Source organism: Amphibalanus amphitrite, unplaced genomic scaffold (assembly GCF_019059575.1).
Source record: "Amphibalanus amphitrite isolate SeventyFive unplaced genomic scaffold, NRLGWU_Aamphi_draft 000577F_arrow, whole genome shotgun sequence".
Taxonomy (NCBI): domain Eukaryota; kingdom Metazoa; phylum Arthropoda; class Thecostraca; order Balanomorpha; family Balanidae; genus Amphibalanus; species Amphibalanus amphitrite.
The window spans coordinates 322,914-343,709 of record NW_024882071.1 but is presented as its reverse complement, the minus strand read 5'-3'; the positions used below and the strand labels follow the sequence as shown (position 1 = coordinate 343,709).

Genomic DNA, 20,796 nt, shown 5'->3' with positions numbered 1-20,796 from the left:
GAGAAGACGATCTTATGGCGACCACGCGCAGCGCCTGAACTGATTTAGACCTCCCGCTTAGTGCGGTTAGAAGCGCGCAATCCATTCGTATCTGCCCACCCAACCCAATCGCCTCTCCCACGCAAACCATTCTCTGTCCCTCCCCATCAAATCGACTCGCAGTTCTCGAGTCCGTTACCACCCTACGCGGCGGCATCCGCCAGTGGAAAATTTCCTGGTAGCTACAGACATATTCCAACTCCCCGTAGCTATCTAGTATATACTGCGTCGTTCGACCATCGTTCGGACGGCCGACCGGCGACCCTCATAAAGGCGACCAATGACATACCAAGTGGTCGCCGTGGTTGTCCACTGGCAACACATGTCTGGCAAATCTAGTACCTTCCAGGACTCGGCCGGCCCCTGCCCGCACCCTTCAGCGCCGCCCCCGGCCGGCGGTCAGTTAGCGTCCCCTCCTTTTGTGACGTCATACCCACCCCCGGCGGCGCCTGGGGGTAGGTCCGCGGCGGGACCGCGCCAGTGCCGGTAATATTTTGATGCGGGGAGGGCACGCCATGTCATGCCCACGAGGATATGGTGTCTCGGGACTTCCGAGGTCGAGGAATAGGGATCGTCGGACATTTTAGCTTGACAGCTGAGCGCCCTGCGCTATCAAGAAGGAGAGGAATTAGAATGTATTCGCACGCAGGGTCCGTGGCGTCTGCACGACTTAAGTGCTTGTACTAACTTGAGCACGTTTTGTTGAAAGGTGAGTGGAAGTCGACCAGTGGCACCGTCGAAGAGTCACTGAAAGGCGGGTCAAAAGGGCTATCGAATCTTTTCCGCGGCGCCGTATGTAGCTCTATAATTGGTTCCCGAGTTGTGGACCGGTGTTTCGAAGAAAAAAGTTGAAAAAGGCAATGTTTTTCATTTAATGGCATCTGGTGACCTGACCTTTGACTTGATCTAACAAATGAATGACATATTTTCATCCTTATTTTGGACGTTCTTTCGAATGCCGTTTACTGCTTAACACTGCTTGACCCAGGATCAGAGTTAAAAGAGGGGGTGTTGTACCCCCCCCCCCCCCCAGCAGGGCATGGAAATCAAGGACCCTCAGCGGGGCGCGGGTTAGACATCTTAAGCCGACAACCAAATAAGCCCGTTTTCCTTCGGACGACAACCACCGAAACACTTTTTTCAGCCCTGGCCGAAATGATAGGGTGAACTATGAGACCCACAACAGGTTGAGCAGGGAATAAATCGCCGTGTTTTTTTTCCTTCAAACTCTATAGGTATCTGTTCTCACGTAAATTTCCGACAGGTTGAAAAAAGCTTGAGTAAAATACAGTGACTCGGTTTTCTGAAGTTTGTCTGTCTCAGCAGATCAAGCAATGTCAGAACAAGCTCACATGCTTGATACTTGATCAGGATCGAATAATTGATTGGACTTTTTAAATTGGATTTTTCGTGCTTCCGGGCAATTCACGGGAAGAAGATCAGGGTTTGGAAAAAACGCGTCGAAATGACCGGCTATGGTGTTTTCCCCCTAAAAAAGTGTGATAAGCTGGTAAATATTTTATGACCTATTCAGTAATAGCTCTAGGTCTTGCTAGATGTAGGTGTGTTTTTCCAGCTCTGTTAGCTCTGTTAGAGTCCGTCGGGCTGGTGCGGACTCATCACCTTAGTTGGTGCAGCTCGTCGACATATGTTGTCTCGTCTGGATATGGATTTGCGATCTGGCCAGCGATATAACGGTGACAAAATGCGCTCATCTCATCCGTTCGACCAACTCTTCTAGTTCAGTGTTACCCAGCCCAAAAAAGATCGGCGATATGGACGTTTCGGTACCTTATTGCATTTTATTTTCCCCTCAGTTGCCGTTACTACACACAGTAATGAGTAAATTCATCGCACACATTGAACCCAAGATCACAGTTGCGGTTGGATTCTGGGATATGCACTAGGACATTAATGTCGAGGATGACATCGGGAGTTGTACTGGCCACTGGCCATATCGGTCAACATTTTATATTAGTGATAACTTTTCTTAGTTCTCATAATCGATGCAATTCTGATTCCTATACTGATGCAATGTTGATACAATAACTGATTCAGAAATGGTCGTATAGTCGATTAATTCGATTGATTCGAGAGTAACCTATTAAACACAGCACTATGCATTTACATTTTATAAAACGTGAATAGTTATGCAGTATGCGCAGCTGTATCTTCGGGGAGCAGACGTCGGTGTCCGAGGTCATCTGGCAGTAGGGATCTTGATGGATTCGTAGGTTCACGATGATGACAGGAGTGCTTGGAAATTGGAAGGCTCGCGATCTTCTTTCAGGAATGGATGAGGAATATGCCTGGAATAGAGTAAGGAGAATCAGCATCGGGAAGGTGGTGGTTGGCAAATGACCAGTGGCCGTTGAAGTTGTTCCTATTAAACGATTGTCTTAAAAAGGATTGCTATTTCTACATATGTATCACTGAAGTGCTTTATTCAAAGATACATCAGTACTGAATGTTAGTAAGGCCATTTCCCACCTTTTCTATGAAAATTAGAACTTAAAAAAATCAGTAGACCATTTTTTCAAAAAAATAGTTACATCCTCTGGCGGCTTTTTTTCTACATCCTCCCCCAAACGCAAAATGGATTTGGCCACACTGTAGAAGTATCTCATACAGCTGGCTACCTGAGGCCGGATATACCTATGACACGCCGGCTGACAACCAGTGAAATCGATTATTATCGTGTAGCACTACACTGACACACATTCCCGGATTCTTTGTGCGGGCGTGTGAAGGTAGAGAACTGGTCGATAATGTTACAAGGCAACTGTCAGTTATCACCCTTTCCGAAACTCATAGAGCTTGTTATGATGATGAGTACGATCAACAATATTATCGCAGTTCGTTCCATCTACGTGTAAGCATCATTAGGAATGTGAGTCCAGCGAAGCACGATCAGCCGATTTCAGCCCTCCTGGGCAGGGTAGCAAGCTTGCACTGTGCATGGGGTCGACCATGGCCTAGAACGGCTAGCCGTACGCGGCCTGAATCATGAGTCGGTGATTCAGACACATCACCTCCCTCAGAGAGCAGCATCTCACAACAGTCAGTGCGGTCAGTGAGTGGCACACACTCGGACTAAAGCGAGAAGTGTGGGCCATGAGGAGACATTTTCCGTTTGGGCAGGCCATTCCGAGATCCGACCTTCGTGCATTAGACGAGAGCATGACCTTCACGTTGGAATAGGACCAGACGTTGGTCAGACGGTAGGCCATAAATAAAATATCCAGATAAATGGGACAGCGTTTTAAATTCGTAAATGTCTTACATCTACGTCATACGGGTCAGACAGAGACCTCCAGTTGCAATGAGACACACCGGACGCGTGTACGGCCACTTCCGTTCAAGTTGGAAATTCACGAACCACGAACACCCACGGGTCAGCATGAGCCTGCACCACACACTGGTGGGCTGTAAGAATCTAGCAATGCCCCACGCAGCGTGGTGGCTCACTCCCTGCAGTCCTCGCTGGCTTATACGCCAGCCCCGTCACCCCATCCGTCTGCCGCCCACCCGTCCCGCAGAGTACGACGACGCGGCGCCCTGCGCTGGCGGCCACCGAGAGGTCATTACCAACCGGCTGATGGATGGTGACCGTCCCCCGACGGCGGTCGACCGCGGCCAGCGCTGCAGATAGACGGACGCTGTCCTCCGAAAGCAATGAGGATACAGCCCGGCAACATAGAAATATGGGACATGGGCCCTGTCCTGTCCTCCAGATGGAGAAGGAAGACGCCGTCCGGACATGGTAATACATAACACAGATGGAGGGAAGACGGTCACGCTCTCTCAGAACTAGGGCTGAAATATAGCATTTATAATAAAACAATACCGTACAACAAATCGGGCGCGAGTAGTTTCCAAGGAAACTTTCCGAGTCATCCCAAGAAGAGCGTACACACTTGTAGTGAAGCCAGGAAAACAGGCATCCCCGGATATGAAAAAGAGGCTCTACATAGAAATAAGAACAATTTCAGGCACCATGCTCCATAGAGCTCGCAGCGTTCGTCGCCTCCTTCTAGCAGTTGGTTACCAACAGAAACTCCCTGAGGCACCTGTACCCGGTAGGTCATGTCGCGTGACCCTCACGGCTCACAAAGGTCACGAGGTCGTCACTGAGGCCCTGTCTGTGCCCCCGAGCCCCGAGAGAGGAGCTCCGACGACCCCAACAGGCACCATCGGGTCCGTCCTTTGTTCCGCTCGGTGTTTGATCACGTTAGGGCTATTTGGGGTGTGTTGTTTGTGGGAGGATATTGGCTGTCTCTCGTTTATTTGTTGATCGAATGCTGGTTTCATGTAGGTCGCAGCCACCACTAGTACTGACATGCCAATCGGAGATCGAGACAAATTATATGCCAGCAGAAAAAAGACCAAGTACTGCTGAGGGCTGAGCGCAAATTGAGCCAACACAAAAGTCATGCAGCTATAACTGGGAAGATCCACGGATCCAGTTTCGTCTCCGTTTGTCCAGCCTGACCAGACGTAGAAACCCCTAGTTTGTACACGATCCTCAGCCCCCCTAATTTATCACACCAAATCGCCCACACAGCGCCACTTAACCATGTTTCCGCGCATCCATAAACAAAAACATCCCACGACCCATACTGGGGGCTACCCGCCCACCACAACACGACATCTCCCCATTAGCATGTCCCCGTCACAGGTGATCGGCGATCGCGCTGCCACCGAGCCGACACCGCATGGTGCCATTGGTAAACCACAGCAGGCACACTGTCGGATCAATGGTACTGCTTGACACGGACGGGGAGTCGGTACAGCACCCGTGACAGGCGCCCCAGCGCAGCGTAACGAGCGGCCTGGCGCCTGGCTCTGAATGGATAACGGTAGATTATGAGTGGTTTATGTTGTAATTTGAGTTAGTGAAATCAGTGGGGACCGCTTTCAGTGACTTTGTTTATAGCATACACGGTGTCTGAGAACTATCCGGCAGTTGATCATAAGGCTTTCCGGCTGAGAGTTAAATATTTATACACCATTCACGTGCGTGCTGTTCAAACTTCCGCATGTTTTACTGGAATAAGAAAAGCTGGAGGTAAGTCGGCCTTCAATGTTATTACTCACTGGTCTGGAGTATTTCATCCTTGCTGAGGATGGACCATGACGAATCATCTTGATAAAAAAAATGCAGCAATGCCACTCAATCATGATTCATAATCGCAAGTAACAACCAAGTATATAAATTGTGTCCATTCTGAAGTTCAACTATCACCAAATTTGAGTCCCCGCCCTAATTTGTTTGCTCTCCTGCTCATAACGCACGGCGCGCAAGGAGCTAGCCGCACTGACAACCCATGAACAGTTTTTGCGCGCATACAGTCGTGCTAGCCCATCGGCCGACCCGACAGGTTAGGCGGCCCGTCAAACAGATGTGATACAGATCCTCCGCCGCGTGGGGTGAAAGTCCAGCTGCCTTATCAGGTCACTGGCACCCTCTTTCCCTGTCGAGGGTTGATATCGCTCCGAACTTCGGGACGATGAAGGTCAGTGTGCGTGATCACACAATCTCATATGATGTATCTGGTCTTGCAACAGCTGTTAGGCTGCATCACAACGGTAGACGGCCTGTTACAAAGAATGCTCCTTAGACCCTGGCACATTTCTAGCACATACACAGCGTGACACACACCAAACAAAACAAAGTGCACGACTATGCATAACCCTTTCACAAGAGTTCCTCATCTCACCCACTCAAACACAAAATCTCCCTCCAGTAATCCCCTAGCACACCTTCAGTAATCGTCACAGCACCTAGCACACCATCAGTAACTCCTTTGTCCCTCCCCTCCCCCCCTCCCCGGTCGTACTCACCACACAATCAACGTTGGCAATGCCGGGTCCGTGGGTGATGAGAGTTCGAACCACCTCAACGCTACCCGTCCAAGCAGCCAGATGGAGTGGCGTGGAGCCGCGGTGGTCGGCCAGGTTCACAGAGGCCTCGTGGGACATGAGCAGTGCCACCACGTCCCTGTGAGAGTGGCGGGGAGGGGGAGGGTCAGTCAGGGTCAGTCGGTGTGTGAACGAGGGTCAATGGCGGGTCAACAGGAGTCAACAGGGGTCGTTTGGAGGTCACATGAGTCATTGGTGGTCGGCAAGGGTCAATGTGGGTGAAAAGGGGTCAGTGTGAGTAAAAAGGGGATCCGGTCGTCGCCAGTCTAGGTGAAGGAGGGTCAACAGAGATTCAACAGGGGTCAGATCAGATGGGGTCAACGAGGATCAGCTGAGGTCAGTCAGGCATCGGCAGGGGCCAGAATGGCAAGGAGAAGGTGGGGGTCAGCCGTCAGCACGATTCAGCCATGGTCGGGGACTCGGGAAGACTATCAGAAATTTCTGGCCAACGGGGTGAGCAAATGACGAGACCCTGAACCAACAGTCGCTCTCCGCATCTAACCGCCAAAATTCGGCGCTATTCGGTCACCAGTCTGTTCTCTGTTGTTATTCCTCCTCTCCTTTCCTCCCATCGTCAGGCTCTCGCGCTACCCTCTGTTGGTCCGGAACAGGTCATTTCCTCGCCGGCTCCCATCCGCCGGGTCCCTCCCATCCCCCGACCCAGCCTGGACGGATGCTCTGTGTACTCTGCCTGCGCGCGTGTTGGTTTTGACGAATGGCGGACCGGGTGCTGCCTGGTGCGTGTCGCCACCCGGCACGAGCCGCCACCAAGCGGCACAGACATCACCAGGCGACACAGACAGACATCACCAGGCGACACAGACAGTCGTCACCAGCCGGAACTAGGTGGCGCGTCAGACAGCACCAGTCTAGCAGCCGTCGATAGCGACTATCAGCCGTCACCGACATGAGCCAGACGCCACAATCAGCCAGCAATGGTCAGCAGCGACTAATGATGGAGAGCGGTCACCACGACTCATCAACGGCGAGCAAAGTCGTCGGCGGCAGGCGCCAACAGCGACCGGATGTGACGCAGCAGCAATCGGATGTGACGAAGGATCATAAGTCTGTCGCATATCACCAGGCTTTATCAGACGACAGTAACACATCGGTAGCTGTGTTACTAGAGTTAATCGATTGGTTGGATCGTTTGTATCTGAAGAATTGTTGTTTTACTTTCATCGGGAGTGGTGAGCATTTCGGTTTTAGCCGCATATAATGACATTCAAAAGCATTCAATGGCATTATGTTTAGATGAACGATGAGGATCCTGTTTCTCACAAAACGTCACACTTGACACGGGCCTCCTGCCCATCTGTCTTGGCGTACCGGTTCCATCTCCCCGCTCCGACCTCCCCACGAGTGCCACGCGTGGAGACGCTTCCGCCGGGGCACGTGCTGAGATGAGTCAAACGGGTCTCCGGGTACAGCGCCGGATGGCTGCTGCGTCCGGTAAAAACTCCGTTCGAGACGAAGTCCCGGTCTGACCGACACGTCACAGGCATATCTATCCTTCCAATGACCCGGACCGCCTTACAAAGAGATCAATGCTCCCAGACTTGAAACCAAGCCGAGATCTGGACATGTGCCAACAACCTCATCAGCCTCCATTGATGCATTCATACAGCACCCATCCTAACTGTGATAAATCGACCGCCGGCCGCCGCGGACAGTCGTAAGTCAGACACCGACCGTGTCCGAGCATAGCGACCCACACACGCCTCCCGCGGCCCGTCTCATTGCCTTCCGCCCAGTAAGGAGGCATGAATAAGGCCCGTTCACACCCCCGCACGCGGCGGGAGCCAGACGCTCCGACATTATCTGTGGATCACGGGTCGGACCACACCCGTGTTTGGGCATCACTGTGTTACGGTGTGAGCCGATACGCATTCTGAACGGGCGGTGAATTATTCATATACTGAGAGAGAAGTGAGCGGCCGTCGAAATCCGACATGTGGAAGGACTTAGGAAGGGACGGAATGGGGAGGGGGCGTGGCGAGGTCTCCGAGACAGTGTGGATGAATGAAATGTCGCCTGTGATGTTGATTTTAAGGCCTCCAAGGGTAGTACAATCAACGGTGAGTCATCGCAAATCGACGCGATTTCGTGTGGCCTCTCCTATCTTTACCAGATAGCGGTACTAACAAATGCAACCGGGATGCAATGGTAGTAGGTATCGTTAAGACATTGAAAACATACGATGCTTGACTGAAAAGTTATGATCTTCGATCCGGGGCTCGATTTGTCTGTTACAAAAAATATCGAACTTCGCTCGATAGGTCCAATAACAAGTTGACGGATACGTTACTTCGTCGATCTCTGGGTTCAACAGGCCCGTTAGGTACTGATTCAGCTACCTACGCAATTCAATAGGCCCGTTACGGGTTCAGTCTCGGGGTTTAATGTGCCCATTACAGGTTCAGCATCGGGGTTCAATCGGCCCACTACGGGTTCAGCCTTGAAGCTCATAAGGTCCTTTGCGGGTTCATTGGCAGGGTTCAAGAGAGTCACCCATTACGGGTTCCGTCTCGTTGCTCGTTGAGCCCGGAACAGTCTCTCTGGGCCGACCGCCCCACCCCGTGTCGTCTTTGAGTGATGGAGCGACCATCACCCACAATCGTCAACACGATACCGCGGTCGGTAAGCCACTGACGTCACCGGCACCGAGCAGTCACACCCTTCAAACGGCTGTTTGATAGCGGTCAGCGGTCCTCCGATCGGGCCGCGTCCGCACAGTTAGGCCGGCCGACCCCACCCAGCGTCCAGAGCTCGGTGTCGAACTGCTCAGAATATGGAATAGAAATATCGAAACAATATCGAAATGATCGGAATAGGACGTAAGTCACGACACATAGCTACGTACGGATGATGTCACGACTCGTGACGAATATAGCAAAGCCGTAGTTTTCAGGGGATATTCGTAGTTGTGACCGATCCCACTGAGTAGTGAGCACCCAGGTGTCCATGAAGCATTTTACTGCGATAGTAGGACGTCAGTCCGGCCTCGGACATGACATGAAGCCGGGACAAGTCCCCAGGGGCCTTACCTGTGGCCGTTGAGCGCCGCATGATGCAGCGCTGTGTATCCGCTGGGATCCTGTATGTTCGGCCCCGGTCCGCGGCGCAAACTGTCAACGAAAAACAGCTGATTAGAGCACTGCATGCATGTGACTGATTTAGGTGAGCACTGAAGCCATATAAAGTCTTTTAGTCATCCCAGCAATGAAACATACCATGGTGAACCAGATGCTCAATAACAATGTTTGACTTTTAACAGAATGGTACCTATGGAGGCTTTGCAAGAAAAGGACTTATGGGAGGTGTTTGTAAATGCATTCTAAAAGTAAAAAGGCTTGCATGGAAATAACTATACCTTGGTCAAGCTGGGTTTATGATTCAAATGCCTAGTCTCTATCTTCCTTACACATAGGCGGCGGAACGGGGAGGGCACCGGGGCACCGTGCCCCCTTTGATTTTGGCATTGTAACATTAGCCCTATGGGCGTTGCATGGAAAGAATGGGAACAAAAGTCGACAGTGCCCCCCGTTAATTGAAGGTGTTCCGCCGCTACTGTCCTTACAAATGATAGAGAGATAAGGTAGACATGCCTTTACCAGCTGTGAAGCATCACAGGTCACAGGAAGTAGGAATAAGCTATGGTAGGTGCATAGGTATCATTTCAACCCATGATACATGGAAGGTCAAACAGAGATATACTCATAGGTGTGCTGGTTTTTACTGGCTTCTGTTGCCTGAACAAAGGGGTAATGGCCACAGACACAAGGTGATGACTGATGACTATCATTTACCATTTCACCCAAAAATTATTTGAACTTCCATCAGAAACTGATAAAACAATATGAATGAAAATCCACATGAAGTAGGTACAGGTACCTACTTACTTAATTCATACTTCATAGCTAATAGCTATGACTTACAAATCAGAATATATCCTTTGTAACAATTTGTCAAAATTCTCAAACTAAACTTAAATTAGTAAAACCTCTATTAAAATTTCTGAAAAGCAGAGCTCATGTGTTCAGCTTTTCATGTCAATATAACAGTTAACACATATTCATATGACTTAGATGTAACATGTAATGTAAGGCCACTAGGCACATTCCGAGCCTTAAATGCACTAGCTCACCTTGCTAAGGGACCAGACCGCTTAGTCCTCTGCAGAAGAATCTTTTCAACGGCTGCATAATGTCCATTCCTGGCTGCATCCAGCAGCTCTTGGTCTTTTCCCATTGTGGCAAGTTTCTCAGCTTGACATTTGAATCTGAATATTGTCTTGTGCCACTCAGATGACAGATCAAGATAAAATGATCATGCTGATGCCGCTTCTTCGTGAAACTAGGCGCACTTGAAAACAAACGCACAGTACATCATAAGGAAACGGATGAATTCTGTAATTAACGATCAATTGCAAGTATCGTAATGTCAGTCAACACACCCCAATATCGCACGCCCACCTTGCGCGCCCACCCTCCTCAGATCACCACAATCAACTGAATAGATTTTGTTTATCGATCAGTGGTCTTAGTGCTGCCACCTATCCACAACAGGTTTTGTCCGATTTTTTGCTCGCAAAAAGAAAATTCAAAGGATTCTGAACGGTTATAAAATCAGTTTAAAAAATCTAATTAATACTTTTAAACAAAATACCTGACTTCAATAATGATACTTGATTAAATTTGCTCAAAAGCAATCTATTGTGTATTTCTGGGAGCTTCAAACTCAGCAGGTGATTGGCTACCACTTGAGGTCACGTGGGTTCGGTATAAAGTGTACCGATGCGATGCGATGCGATGCGATGGTTTTCGGAGGTTTAGCCTTTGTATCGGCACCTCCTTGATTTCTTAATCTTTAACTTTTACTTTGATCGATGGGTTGCATTGTTATGGTTGGTTTGTGTGGCTAGGATTCTCACTAGGGGACAGGATTGGGTGTTGGGAGGATGAAGGTCAACTAGGATGGAGAACTTTGTTTTATTTCCAGCAGTCTTCTTTTCTTCCACAGCTTAAGCAATACTTCTTTCTTTTCTTCGATATCTTCCTCCTCAAACAGAAATATCCCTAAAATATCCTTTGCATAGGGTTTCTGAAGATGCATTGATTCTTTTCTTTCTTCTTCGTAGGCTGGGCAATTCAATATAAAGTGGGCGAGGTCTTCATTTTCTGCATTGCACATCATACATCTTGTGTCCTCTTTCTTGTATCTCTTGCGCTCATTTAGAGGAAGACAGTTAGCTCTTGCCTGGAAAAATATTGTTGATGCTTGCTGGTTGTCAATAAACGTTACTTCCTTCATCTCCTTTTTCCAGACAATATACAGGGACAGAGTAGTTTTAGTTAACAATTCCTCCTTCCATTTCTTTCCATCCCATTTTTGCATGTGTGTTTTAAGGTCTTGTTTGCTTATCTGGTACAAATCCTTTACTTTGAGTCCGACTTCCTTAATAATGGAATAGGTTACCTTTATCCATTTGTTCTTGCCCTCGTCCATCATTTCTGTTAACACCTCTTTGAGTAGTTGATTTTTTCCTTGCAATATGCTTCTCATGTACTGAAGTCTTCCAGTTTTAATCCTTGTTGTCATCAGAGATGCTCCAATTTCTCCTCTCAATGCAGCATTTGGTGCATATTTTGGAGCCCCCAAGATCTGTCTGTAGACACCATTTTCGATTACTTGCAGCTTCTTGGTCTCTTCCTCTGTGACTGTCATGACACTGGAGCCGTACAGTATTGATGGCAGTGCTAGGGATTTCCAGTAGGTCTTACCAATCAGCAGTCTGTTGCATGATTTTGAAATTACTGAATAGGTCATGTTTGCCATTCTTTGTGCCTTTTCAATCATGATTCTTTTCTGCCCTCTGAACACATCCCTTGTATTTGTTACTTTCAGACCTAAGTATTTTATGTTTTCTTTTACTTCAATATCTTCTATGCTTCTGTGCTGTTCTTTCAGATTAAATGTGATAATGTTGCTCTTATTCTTGTTTATGTTTAGTCCACACTCCTTGCTAATTGCTGTCAGTCTTCTGATGCTAGTCTCTGTTTCTTCAATAGAATGGTTCAGTAGGAGCCCGTCGTCAGCAAAGAATAGGATTGGCAGCGTAAATTTGCAGCTTCTGAACCCTGCTTCTGTTGCCTCCATTACTTTTGTGATGATATAAGTCATGAGCTTGAAGAAGGCAGTTGATCCTGTACACCCTTGCCGTATACCACTTGTTACTAAAATCTCTAACTTAATGTTCTCATTTAGTTCAATCCAGGTTCTGTCTCCTTGGTATGTGGCTGCCACAGCATCAATCATTTTGGGGTGAATCTTGTATTTCATGAGCACCTCTACCATCCTAGCTCTATCGATGGAATCAAACGCCTTGCTGTAATCAATTGAAGTAACAATCAGAGGTGCCTTCATTTTAAAGCTTTCTTCCACACAGTACTGTAATAGGAAAAGGTTGTCCTCTATCCTTCCTCCTCTCGTAAACCCTGCTTGTGTCTCTAACTTTTGCTCTGCGCTTTCTAGATGATCTTCTAGTCGCTGTTTTAGAATTGACATGTAGATCTTATATGACACATTCGTTAAAGCAATTGGTCTCAAGTCTTTGGCAGTTGGCTTAGACGTCTTTGGTATCATTTTCGTCCTTGATATCTTCCATTCTGATGGCGTGTCACTTCTCTCGAGGACTTCTTGGTAGCAGCCTGTCAGTATCTTCAAGCATTTGTCATTTTTTATCAAAGCTTTGTATAGTTCTGGCTTGAGTTCATCTGGTCCTGCCGCTGACTTGTTCTTAAGCCTGCCTATACATTTGGTGACTTCTTCCTCAGTTATTTGTATATCTTCCATCTTCTTCATCCTCTTCCTACTGTTCATGGCCATATCCATATGTTCTCTCAGTGTGATTGGGAAACTATATCCTTTTATTTGTATCTGGTCCTGTTTCTCTTTCTCCAGATCTGCAGTATAGGTTAGCTTCGCCCTATCGTTCCACACTTCTTCTAACTTGTTTTCATGTCTTTGATAGATTTTCTTCCAGACACTTGCTAAGTTTTCCTTTTCTTCTTCTCCTTGCAGCATTTGTCCAGCTTCTGTGAATAGGCGAACTGGACTGTTATCCTTTTGCTTTCCTTTAAGTTTGTTGATATTCTCCCAAAGTGCCTTGCTTTTGTAGCTACTATAACGTATTTCGTCAGTCACTTTCTTTTCATGCTTTGCTATTTCTTCCTTGATGAGTAGCTTTGTCAGTCGTTTCTGCTCATAATATTTTTCATATAATCTGCTCTTTTCTTCTTCTGACTTTGCATTTCTCCTGAGTCTGTTGAAGGCTTTCCTTTGCTTGATTTGTTTCCGTATTTCTTCGGTCATCCATGGTTTTTCTTTGATTTTTTCATTCTTTCTGTCAGTTTTTCTTCTGTACCTTCTTGTAAGCAATTTCTCTGCCACATCCTTCATTATCACATTGAGATCTTCCATTAGGCATATGTTATCAGCTTCTATTCTCTGTAGTACCTCTTGCACGAAGCCCAACAATGATTCTTGGTCTGTCTTAAAGAAGTATTCATCTTTCCATTTAGCTTTATTGAGACTCAGTGACTTTTCATCTTTGAAAAACACTGTGATCATGTTGTGATCTGATAGATCTAGTAGTTCTTGACTTTCATCAATTTTCATCTTAAGGATAGACTGATGCATCTTACTGTTGACCAGCACATAGTCAATAACACTTCTGTATTCTTTACTTCCCCATGTATACAAGCCTTCACATATGTCATCACCATTCAGTAAAATCATATTGTTTTTGTTTATCACATCAATGACAAATTTTCCGTTCCTATTCTCTTTTTGGCTTCCTAGGAACCCTACATGTCCATTAAAATCCCCCAACAACATTGTTGCCATGTCTGGACTTTCTTCTAGCTTCTCTTCAAGCTCTTGTTTGATTTTCTCATTTCGTGTTTTGTCTTCTGGTTTTGTTTCAACTGACATGTAAACAAGTATTATCCTAACCTGTTTGTTCAATATACTTCCCCTCACTTCCAAAACATCTTCGTTCTCTGAAGGGGCTTTACTTAAAGTGACACCACTGTTTTGTTTATACAAAAACATGAGCCCTCCTCCTTTCTTGTCCTTTTGTTTTCTCATGCTCTCTATCTTGATCAAGTTCTTGTCAATCTCAAGTTTATCATATCTCTGGTGGGTCTCAGTAATACATAAGATGTCACAACTGTAGGCTAACAATTCTTCTAGTTCTGCCAGCTTTTGCTTTGTTAATCCTTGTATGTTAATGAGATTCAATTTGTAAACCTTTCTACTTTCTTGGTTGTCGGTCTTCGACCCCTTGTTTGTTGTTTGTTTCCTGTACCTTCCATCCTTGCTTTCTTTCTTTCTTACTGTGTTACTTTGTTTCCCTTCCTTTCGACAACCCTCCCCCGAGAAATGACATGGGTTTCTCGCCCTTTCTTGAGCCACTCCTCTCTCAGTCTTCTCTGCTTCTCCCTTTCTTCGGGAGGTAGGTCCCTTGTAATGTAGGTATTTTCTAATGTCCATCAAGTTAGCGTCGTATTCGTATTCGTTTTCAGCGTCGAGTTCAAAACATCGCCAAACTATGCCAAACGATAGATCTTGACACGCTAATTCCAAAAATATCACTCATTTTTTCCTAGGTCAAATATTTTGACCTCTAGGGGCAAAAAACCACTCTGGCTATAAACAACAATAAGGTACTTCTTTATTTACCGTCCGATCGGGCTGAAACTTACACAAAACATGTGCCGCCACACAAGGATGCGACACAATCAACAAAATCGCCGATCAAGGTCAAAGGTCAAGGTCATATTTGCGAAAAACCGTTATTTTTCGACGGGGTACCAAATAAAAACTTTATTTACCGTCCGATCGGGCTGAAACTTACACAAAACATGTGCCGCCACACAAGGATGCGTCACAATCAACAAAATCGCCGATCGAGGTCAAAGGTCAAGGTCATATTTGCGAAAAACCGTTATTTTTCGACGGGGTACCAAATAAAAACTTTATTTACCGTCCGATCGGGCTGAAACTTACACAAAACATGTGCTGCCACACAAGGATGCGTCACAATCAACAAAATCGCCAATCGAGGTCAAAGGTCAAGGTCATATTTGCGAAAAACCGTTATTTTTCGACGGGGTACCAAATAAAAACTTTATTTACCGTCCGATCGGGCTGAAACTTACACAAAACATGTGCCGCCACACAAGGATGCGTCACAATCAACAAAATCGCCGATCGAGGTCAAAGGTCAAGGTCATATTTGCGAAAAACCGTTATTTTTCGACGGGGTACCAAATAAAAACTTTATTTACCGTCCGATCGGGCTGAAACTTACACAAAACATGTGTCGCCATACAAGGATGCGTCACAATCAACAAAATCGCCGATCGAGGTCAAAGGTCAAGGTCATATTTGCGAAAAACCGTTATTTTTCGACGGGGTACCAAATAAAAACTTTATTTACCGTCCGATCGGGCTGAAACTTACACAAAACATGTGCCGCCACACAAGGATGCGTCACAATCAACAAAATCGCCGATCGAGGTCAAAGATCAAGGTCATATTTGCGAAAAACCGTTATTTTTCGACGGGGTACCAAATAAAAACTTTATTTACCGTCCGATCGGGCTGAAACTTACACAAAACATGTGCCGCCACACAAGGATGCGTCACAATCAACAAAATCGCCGATCGAGGTCAAAGGTCAAGGTCATATTTGCGAAAAACCGTTATTTTTCGACGGGGTACCAAATAAAAACTTTATCTACCGTCCGATCGGGCTGAAACTTACACAAAACATGTGCCGCCACACAAGGATGCGTCACAAGCAACAAAATCGCCGATCGAGGTCAAAGGTCAAGGTCATATTTGCGAAAAACCGTTATTTTTCGACGGGGTACCAAATAAAAACTTTATTTACCGTCCGATCGGGCTGAAACTTACACAAAACATGTGCCGCCATACAAGGATGCGTCACAATTAACAAAATCGCCGATCGAGGTCAAAGGTCAAGGTCATATTTGCGAAAAACCGTTATTTTTCGACGGGGTACCAAATAAAAACTTTATTTACCGTCCGATCGGGCTGAAACTTACACAAAACATGTGCCGCCACACAAGGATGCGTCACAATCAATAAAATCGCCGATCGAGGTCAAAGGTCAAGGTCATATTTGCGAAAAACCGTTATTTTCGACGGGGTACCAAATAAAAACTTTATTTACTGTCCGATCGGGCTGAAACTTACACAAAACATGTGCCGCCACACAAGGATGCGTCACAATCAACAAAATCGCCGATCGAGGTCAAAGGTCAAGGTCATATTTGCGAAAAAACCGTTATTTTTCGACGGGGTACCAAATAAAAACTTTATTTACCGTTCGATCGGGCTGAAACTTACACAAAACATGTGCCGCCACACAAGGATGCGTCACAATCAACAAAATCGCCGATCGAGGTGACGCATCCTTGTGTGGCGGCACATGTTTGGTGTAAGTTTCAGCCCGATCGGACGGTAAATAAAGTTTTTATTTGGTACCCTGTCGAAAAATAACGGTTTTTCGCAAATATGACCTTGACCTTTGACCTCGATCGGCGATTTTGTTGATTGTGACGCATCCTTGTGTGGCGGCACATGTTTTGTGTAAGTTTCAGCCCGATCGGACGGTAAATAAAGTTTTTATTTGGTACCCCGTCGAAAAATAACGGTTTTTCGCAAATATGACCTTGACCTTTGACCTCGATCGGCGATTTTGTTGATTGTGACGCATCCTTGTGTGGCGGCACATGTTTTGTGTAAGTTTCAGCCCGATCGGACGGTAAATAAAGTTTTTATTTGGTACCCCGTCGAAAAATAACGGTTTTTCGCAAATATGACCTTGACCTTTGACCTCGATCGGCGATTTTGTTGATTGTGACGCATCCTTGTGTGGCGGCACATGTTTTGTGTAAGTTTCAGCCCGATCGGACGGTAAATAAAGTTTTTATTTGGTACCCCGTCGAAAAATAACGGTTTTTCGCAAATATGACCTTGACCTTTGACCTCGATCGGCGATTTTGTTGATTGTGACGCATCCTTGTGTGGCGGCACATGTTTTGTGTAAGTTTCAGCCCGATCGGACGGTAAATAAAGTTTTATTTGGTACCCCGTCGAAAAATAACGGTTTTTCGCAAATATGACCTTGACCTTTGACCTCGATCGGCGATTTTGTTGATTGTGACGCATCCTTGTGTGGCGGCACATGTTTTGTGTAAGTTTCAGCCCGATCGGACGGTAAATAAAGTTTTATTTGGTACCCCGTCGAAAAATAACGGTTTTTCGCAAATATGACCTTGACCTTTGACCTCGATCGGTGATTTTGTTAATTGTGACGCATCCTTGTATGGCGGCACATGTTTTGTGTAAGTTTCAGCCCGATCGGACGGTAAATAAAGTTTTTATTTGGTACCCCGTCGAAAAATAACGGTTTTTCGCAAATATGACCTTGACCTTTGACCTCGATCGGCGATTTTGTTGATTGTGACGCATCCTTGTGTGGCGGCACATGTTTTGTGTAAGTTTCAGCCCGATCGGACGGTAAATAAAGTTTTTATTTGGTACCCCGTCGAAAAATAACGGTTTTTCGCAAATATGACCTTGACCTTTGACCTCGATCGGCGATTTTGTTGATTGTGACGCATCCTTGTGTGGCGGCACATGTTTTGTGTAAGTTTCAGCCCGATCTGACGGTAAATAAAGTTTTTATTTGGTACCCCGTCGAAAAATAACGGTTTTTCGCAAATATGACCTTGACCTTTGACCTCGATCGGCGATTTTGTTGATTGTGACGCATCCTTGTATGGCGGCGCATGTTTTGTGTAAGTTTCAGCCCGATCGGACGGTAAATAAAGTTTTTATTTGGTACCCCGTCGAAAATTAACGGTTTTTCGCAAATATGACCTTGACCTTTGACCTCGATCGGCGATTTTATTGATTGTGACGCATCCTTGTGTGGCTGCACATGTTTTGTGTAAGTTTCAGCCCGATCGGACGGTAAATAAAGTTTTTATTTGGTACCCCGTCGAAAAATAACGGTTTTTCGCAAATATGACCTTGACCTTTGACCTCGATCGGCGATTTTGTTGATTGTGACGCATCCTTGTGTGGCGGCACATGTTTTGTGTAAGTTTCAGCCCGATCGGACGGTAAATAAAGTTTTTATTTGGTACCCCGTCGAAAAATAACGGTTTTTCGCAAATATGACCTTGACCTTTGACCTCGATCGGCGATTTTGTTGATTGTGACGCATCCTTGTGTGGCGGCACATGTTTTGTGTAAGTTTCAGCCCGATCGGACGGTAAATAAAGTTTTTATTTGGTACCCCCGTCGAAAAATAACGGTTTTTCGCAAATATGACCTTGACCTTTGACCTCGATCGGCGATTTTGTTGATTGTGACGCATTCTAGTGTGGCGGCACATGTTTTGTGTAAGTTTCAGCCCGATCGGACGGTAAATAAAGTTTTTATTTGGTACCCCGTCGAAAAATAACGGTTTTTCGCAAATATGACCTTGACCTTTGACCTCGATCGGCGATTTTGTTGGTTGTGACGCATCCTTGTGTGGCGGCACATGTTTTGTGTAAGTTTCAGCCCGATCGGACGGTAAATAAAGTTTTATTTGGTACCCCGTCGAAAAATAACGGTTTTTCGCAAATATGACCTTGACCTTTGACCTCGATCGGCGATTTTGTTGATTGTGACGCATCCTTGTGTGTAGGCACATGTTTTGTGTAAGTTTCAGCCCGATCGGACGGTAAATAAAGTTTTTATTTGGTACCCCGTCGAAAAATAACGGTTTTTTCGCAAATATGACCTTGACCTTTGACCTCGATCGGCAATTTTGTTGATTGTGACGCATCTTTGTGTGGCGGCACATGTTTTGTGTAAGTTTCAGCCCGATCTGACGGTAAATAAAGTTTTTATTTGGTACCCCGTCGAAAAATAACGGTTTTTCGCAAATATGACCTTGACCTTTGACCTCGATCGGCGATTTTGTTGATTGTGACGCATCCTTGTATGGCGGCGCATGTTTTGTGTAAGTTTCAGCCCGATCGGACGGTAAATAAAGTTTTTATTTGGTACCCCGTCGAAAATTAACGGTTTTTCGCAAATATGACCTTGACCTTTGACCTCGATCGGCGATTTTATTGATTGTGACGCATCCTTGTGTGGCGGCACATGTTTTGTGTAAGTTTCAGCCCGATCGGACGGTAAATAAAGTTTTTATTTGGTACCCCGTCGAAAAATAACGGTTTTTCGCAAATATGACCTTGACCTTTGACCTCGATCGGCGATTTTGTTGATTGTAACGCATCCTTGTGTGGCGGCACATGTTTTGTGTAAGTTTCAGCCCGATCGGACGGTAGATAAAGTTTTTATTTGGTACCCCGTCGAAAAATAACGGTTTTTCGCAAATATGACCTTGACCTTTGACCTCGATCGGCGATTTTGTTGATTGTGACGCATCCTTGTGTGGCGGCACATGTTTTGTGTAAGTTTCAGCCCGATCGGACGGTAAATAAAGTTTTTATTAGGTACCCCGTCGAAAAATAACGGTTTTTCGCAAATATGACCTTGACCTTTGACCTCGATCGGCGATTTTGTTGATTGTGACGCATCCTTGTGTGGCGGCACATGTTTTGTGTAAGTTTCAGCCCGATCGGACGGTAAATAAAGTTTTTATTTGGTACCCCGTCGAAAAATAACGGTTTTTCACAAATATGACCTTGACCTTTGACCTCGATCGGCGATTTTGTTGATTGTGACGCATCCTTGTGTGGCGGCACATGTTTTGTGTAAGTTTCAGCCCGATCGGACGGTAAATAAAGTTTTTATTTGGTACCCCGTCGAAAAATAACGGTTTTTCGCAAATATGACCTTGACCTTTGACCTCGATCGGCGATTTTGTTGATTGTGACGCATCCTTGTGTGGCGGCACATGTTTTGTGTAAGTTTCAGCCCGATCGGACGGTAAATAAAGTTTTTATTAGGTACCCCGTCGAAAAATAACGGTTTTTCGCAAATATGACCTTGACCCTTGACCTCGATCGGCGATTTTGTCGATTGTGACGCATCGTTGTGTGGCGGCACATGTTTTGTGTAAGTTTCAGCCCGATCGGACGGTAAATAAAGTTTTTATTTGGTACCCCGTCGAAAAATAACGGTTTTTCGCAAATATGACCTTGACCTTTGACCTCGATCGGCGATTTTGTTGATTGTGACGCATCCTTGTGTGGCGGCACATGTTTTGTGTAAGTTTCAGCCCGATCGGACGGTAAATAAAGTTTTTATTTGGTACCCCGTCGAAAAATAACGGTTTTTCGCAAATATGACCTTGACCTTTGACCTCGATCGGCGATTTTGTTGGTTGTGACGCATCCTTGTGTGGCGGCACATGTTTTGTGTAAGTTTCAGCCCGATCGGACGGTAAATAAAGTTTTTATTTGGTACCCCCGTCGAAAAATAACGGTTTTTTCGCAAATATGACCTTGACCTTTGACCTCGATCGGCGATTTTGTTGATTGTGACGCATCCTTGTGTGGCGGCACATGTTTTGTGTAAGTTTCAGCCCGATCGGACGGTAAATAAAGTTTTTATTAGGTACCCCGTCGAAAAATAACGGTTTTTCGCAAATATGACCTTGACACTTGACCTCGATCGGCGATTTTGTCGATTGTGACGCATCGTTGTGTGGCGGCACATGTTTTGTGTAAGTTTCAGCCCGATCGGACGGTAAATAAAGTTTTTATTTGGTAC

At 46.0% G+C, this 20,796-nt stretch overlaps 1 protein-coding gene across 4 annotated transcripts in view; it reads right to left on the bottom strand.

Annotated features, from left to right (window-relative positions):
* LOC122394157 (ankyrin repeat and SAM domain-containing protein 1A-like) overlaps positions 1–10,476 on the bottom strand; it is a 90,806-nt gene extending 80,330 nt beyond the window's left edge. For all 4 annotated transcript variants that reach the window (XM_043390817.1, XM_043390818.1, XM_043390819.1 and 1 more), the window contains exons 1-3: positions 10,109–10,476; positions 9,009–9,089; positions 5,884–6,040 (exon numbers count right to left, since the gene is read on the bottom strand). In XM_043390817.1, coding sequence (XP_043246752.1) covers positions 5,884–6,040; positions 9,009–9,089; positions 10,109–10,212 — 342 coding nt within the window. In that variant the 5' untranslated portion in view covers positions 10,213–10,476. The remainder of the gene's footprint in view (positions 1–5,883; positions 6,041–9,008; positions 9,090–10,108) is intronic.
* Positions 10,477–20,796: the final 10,320 nt, after the last annotated feature.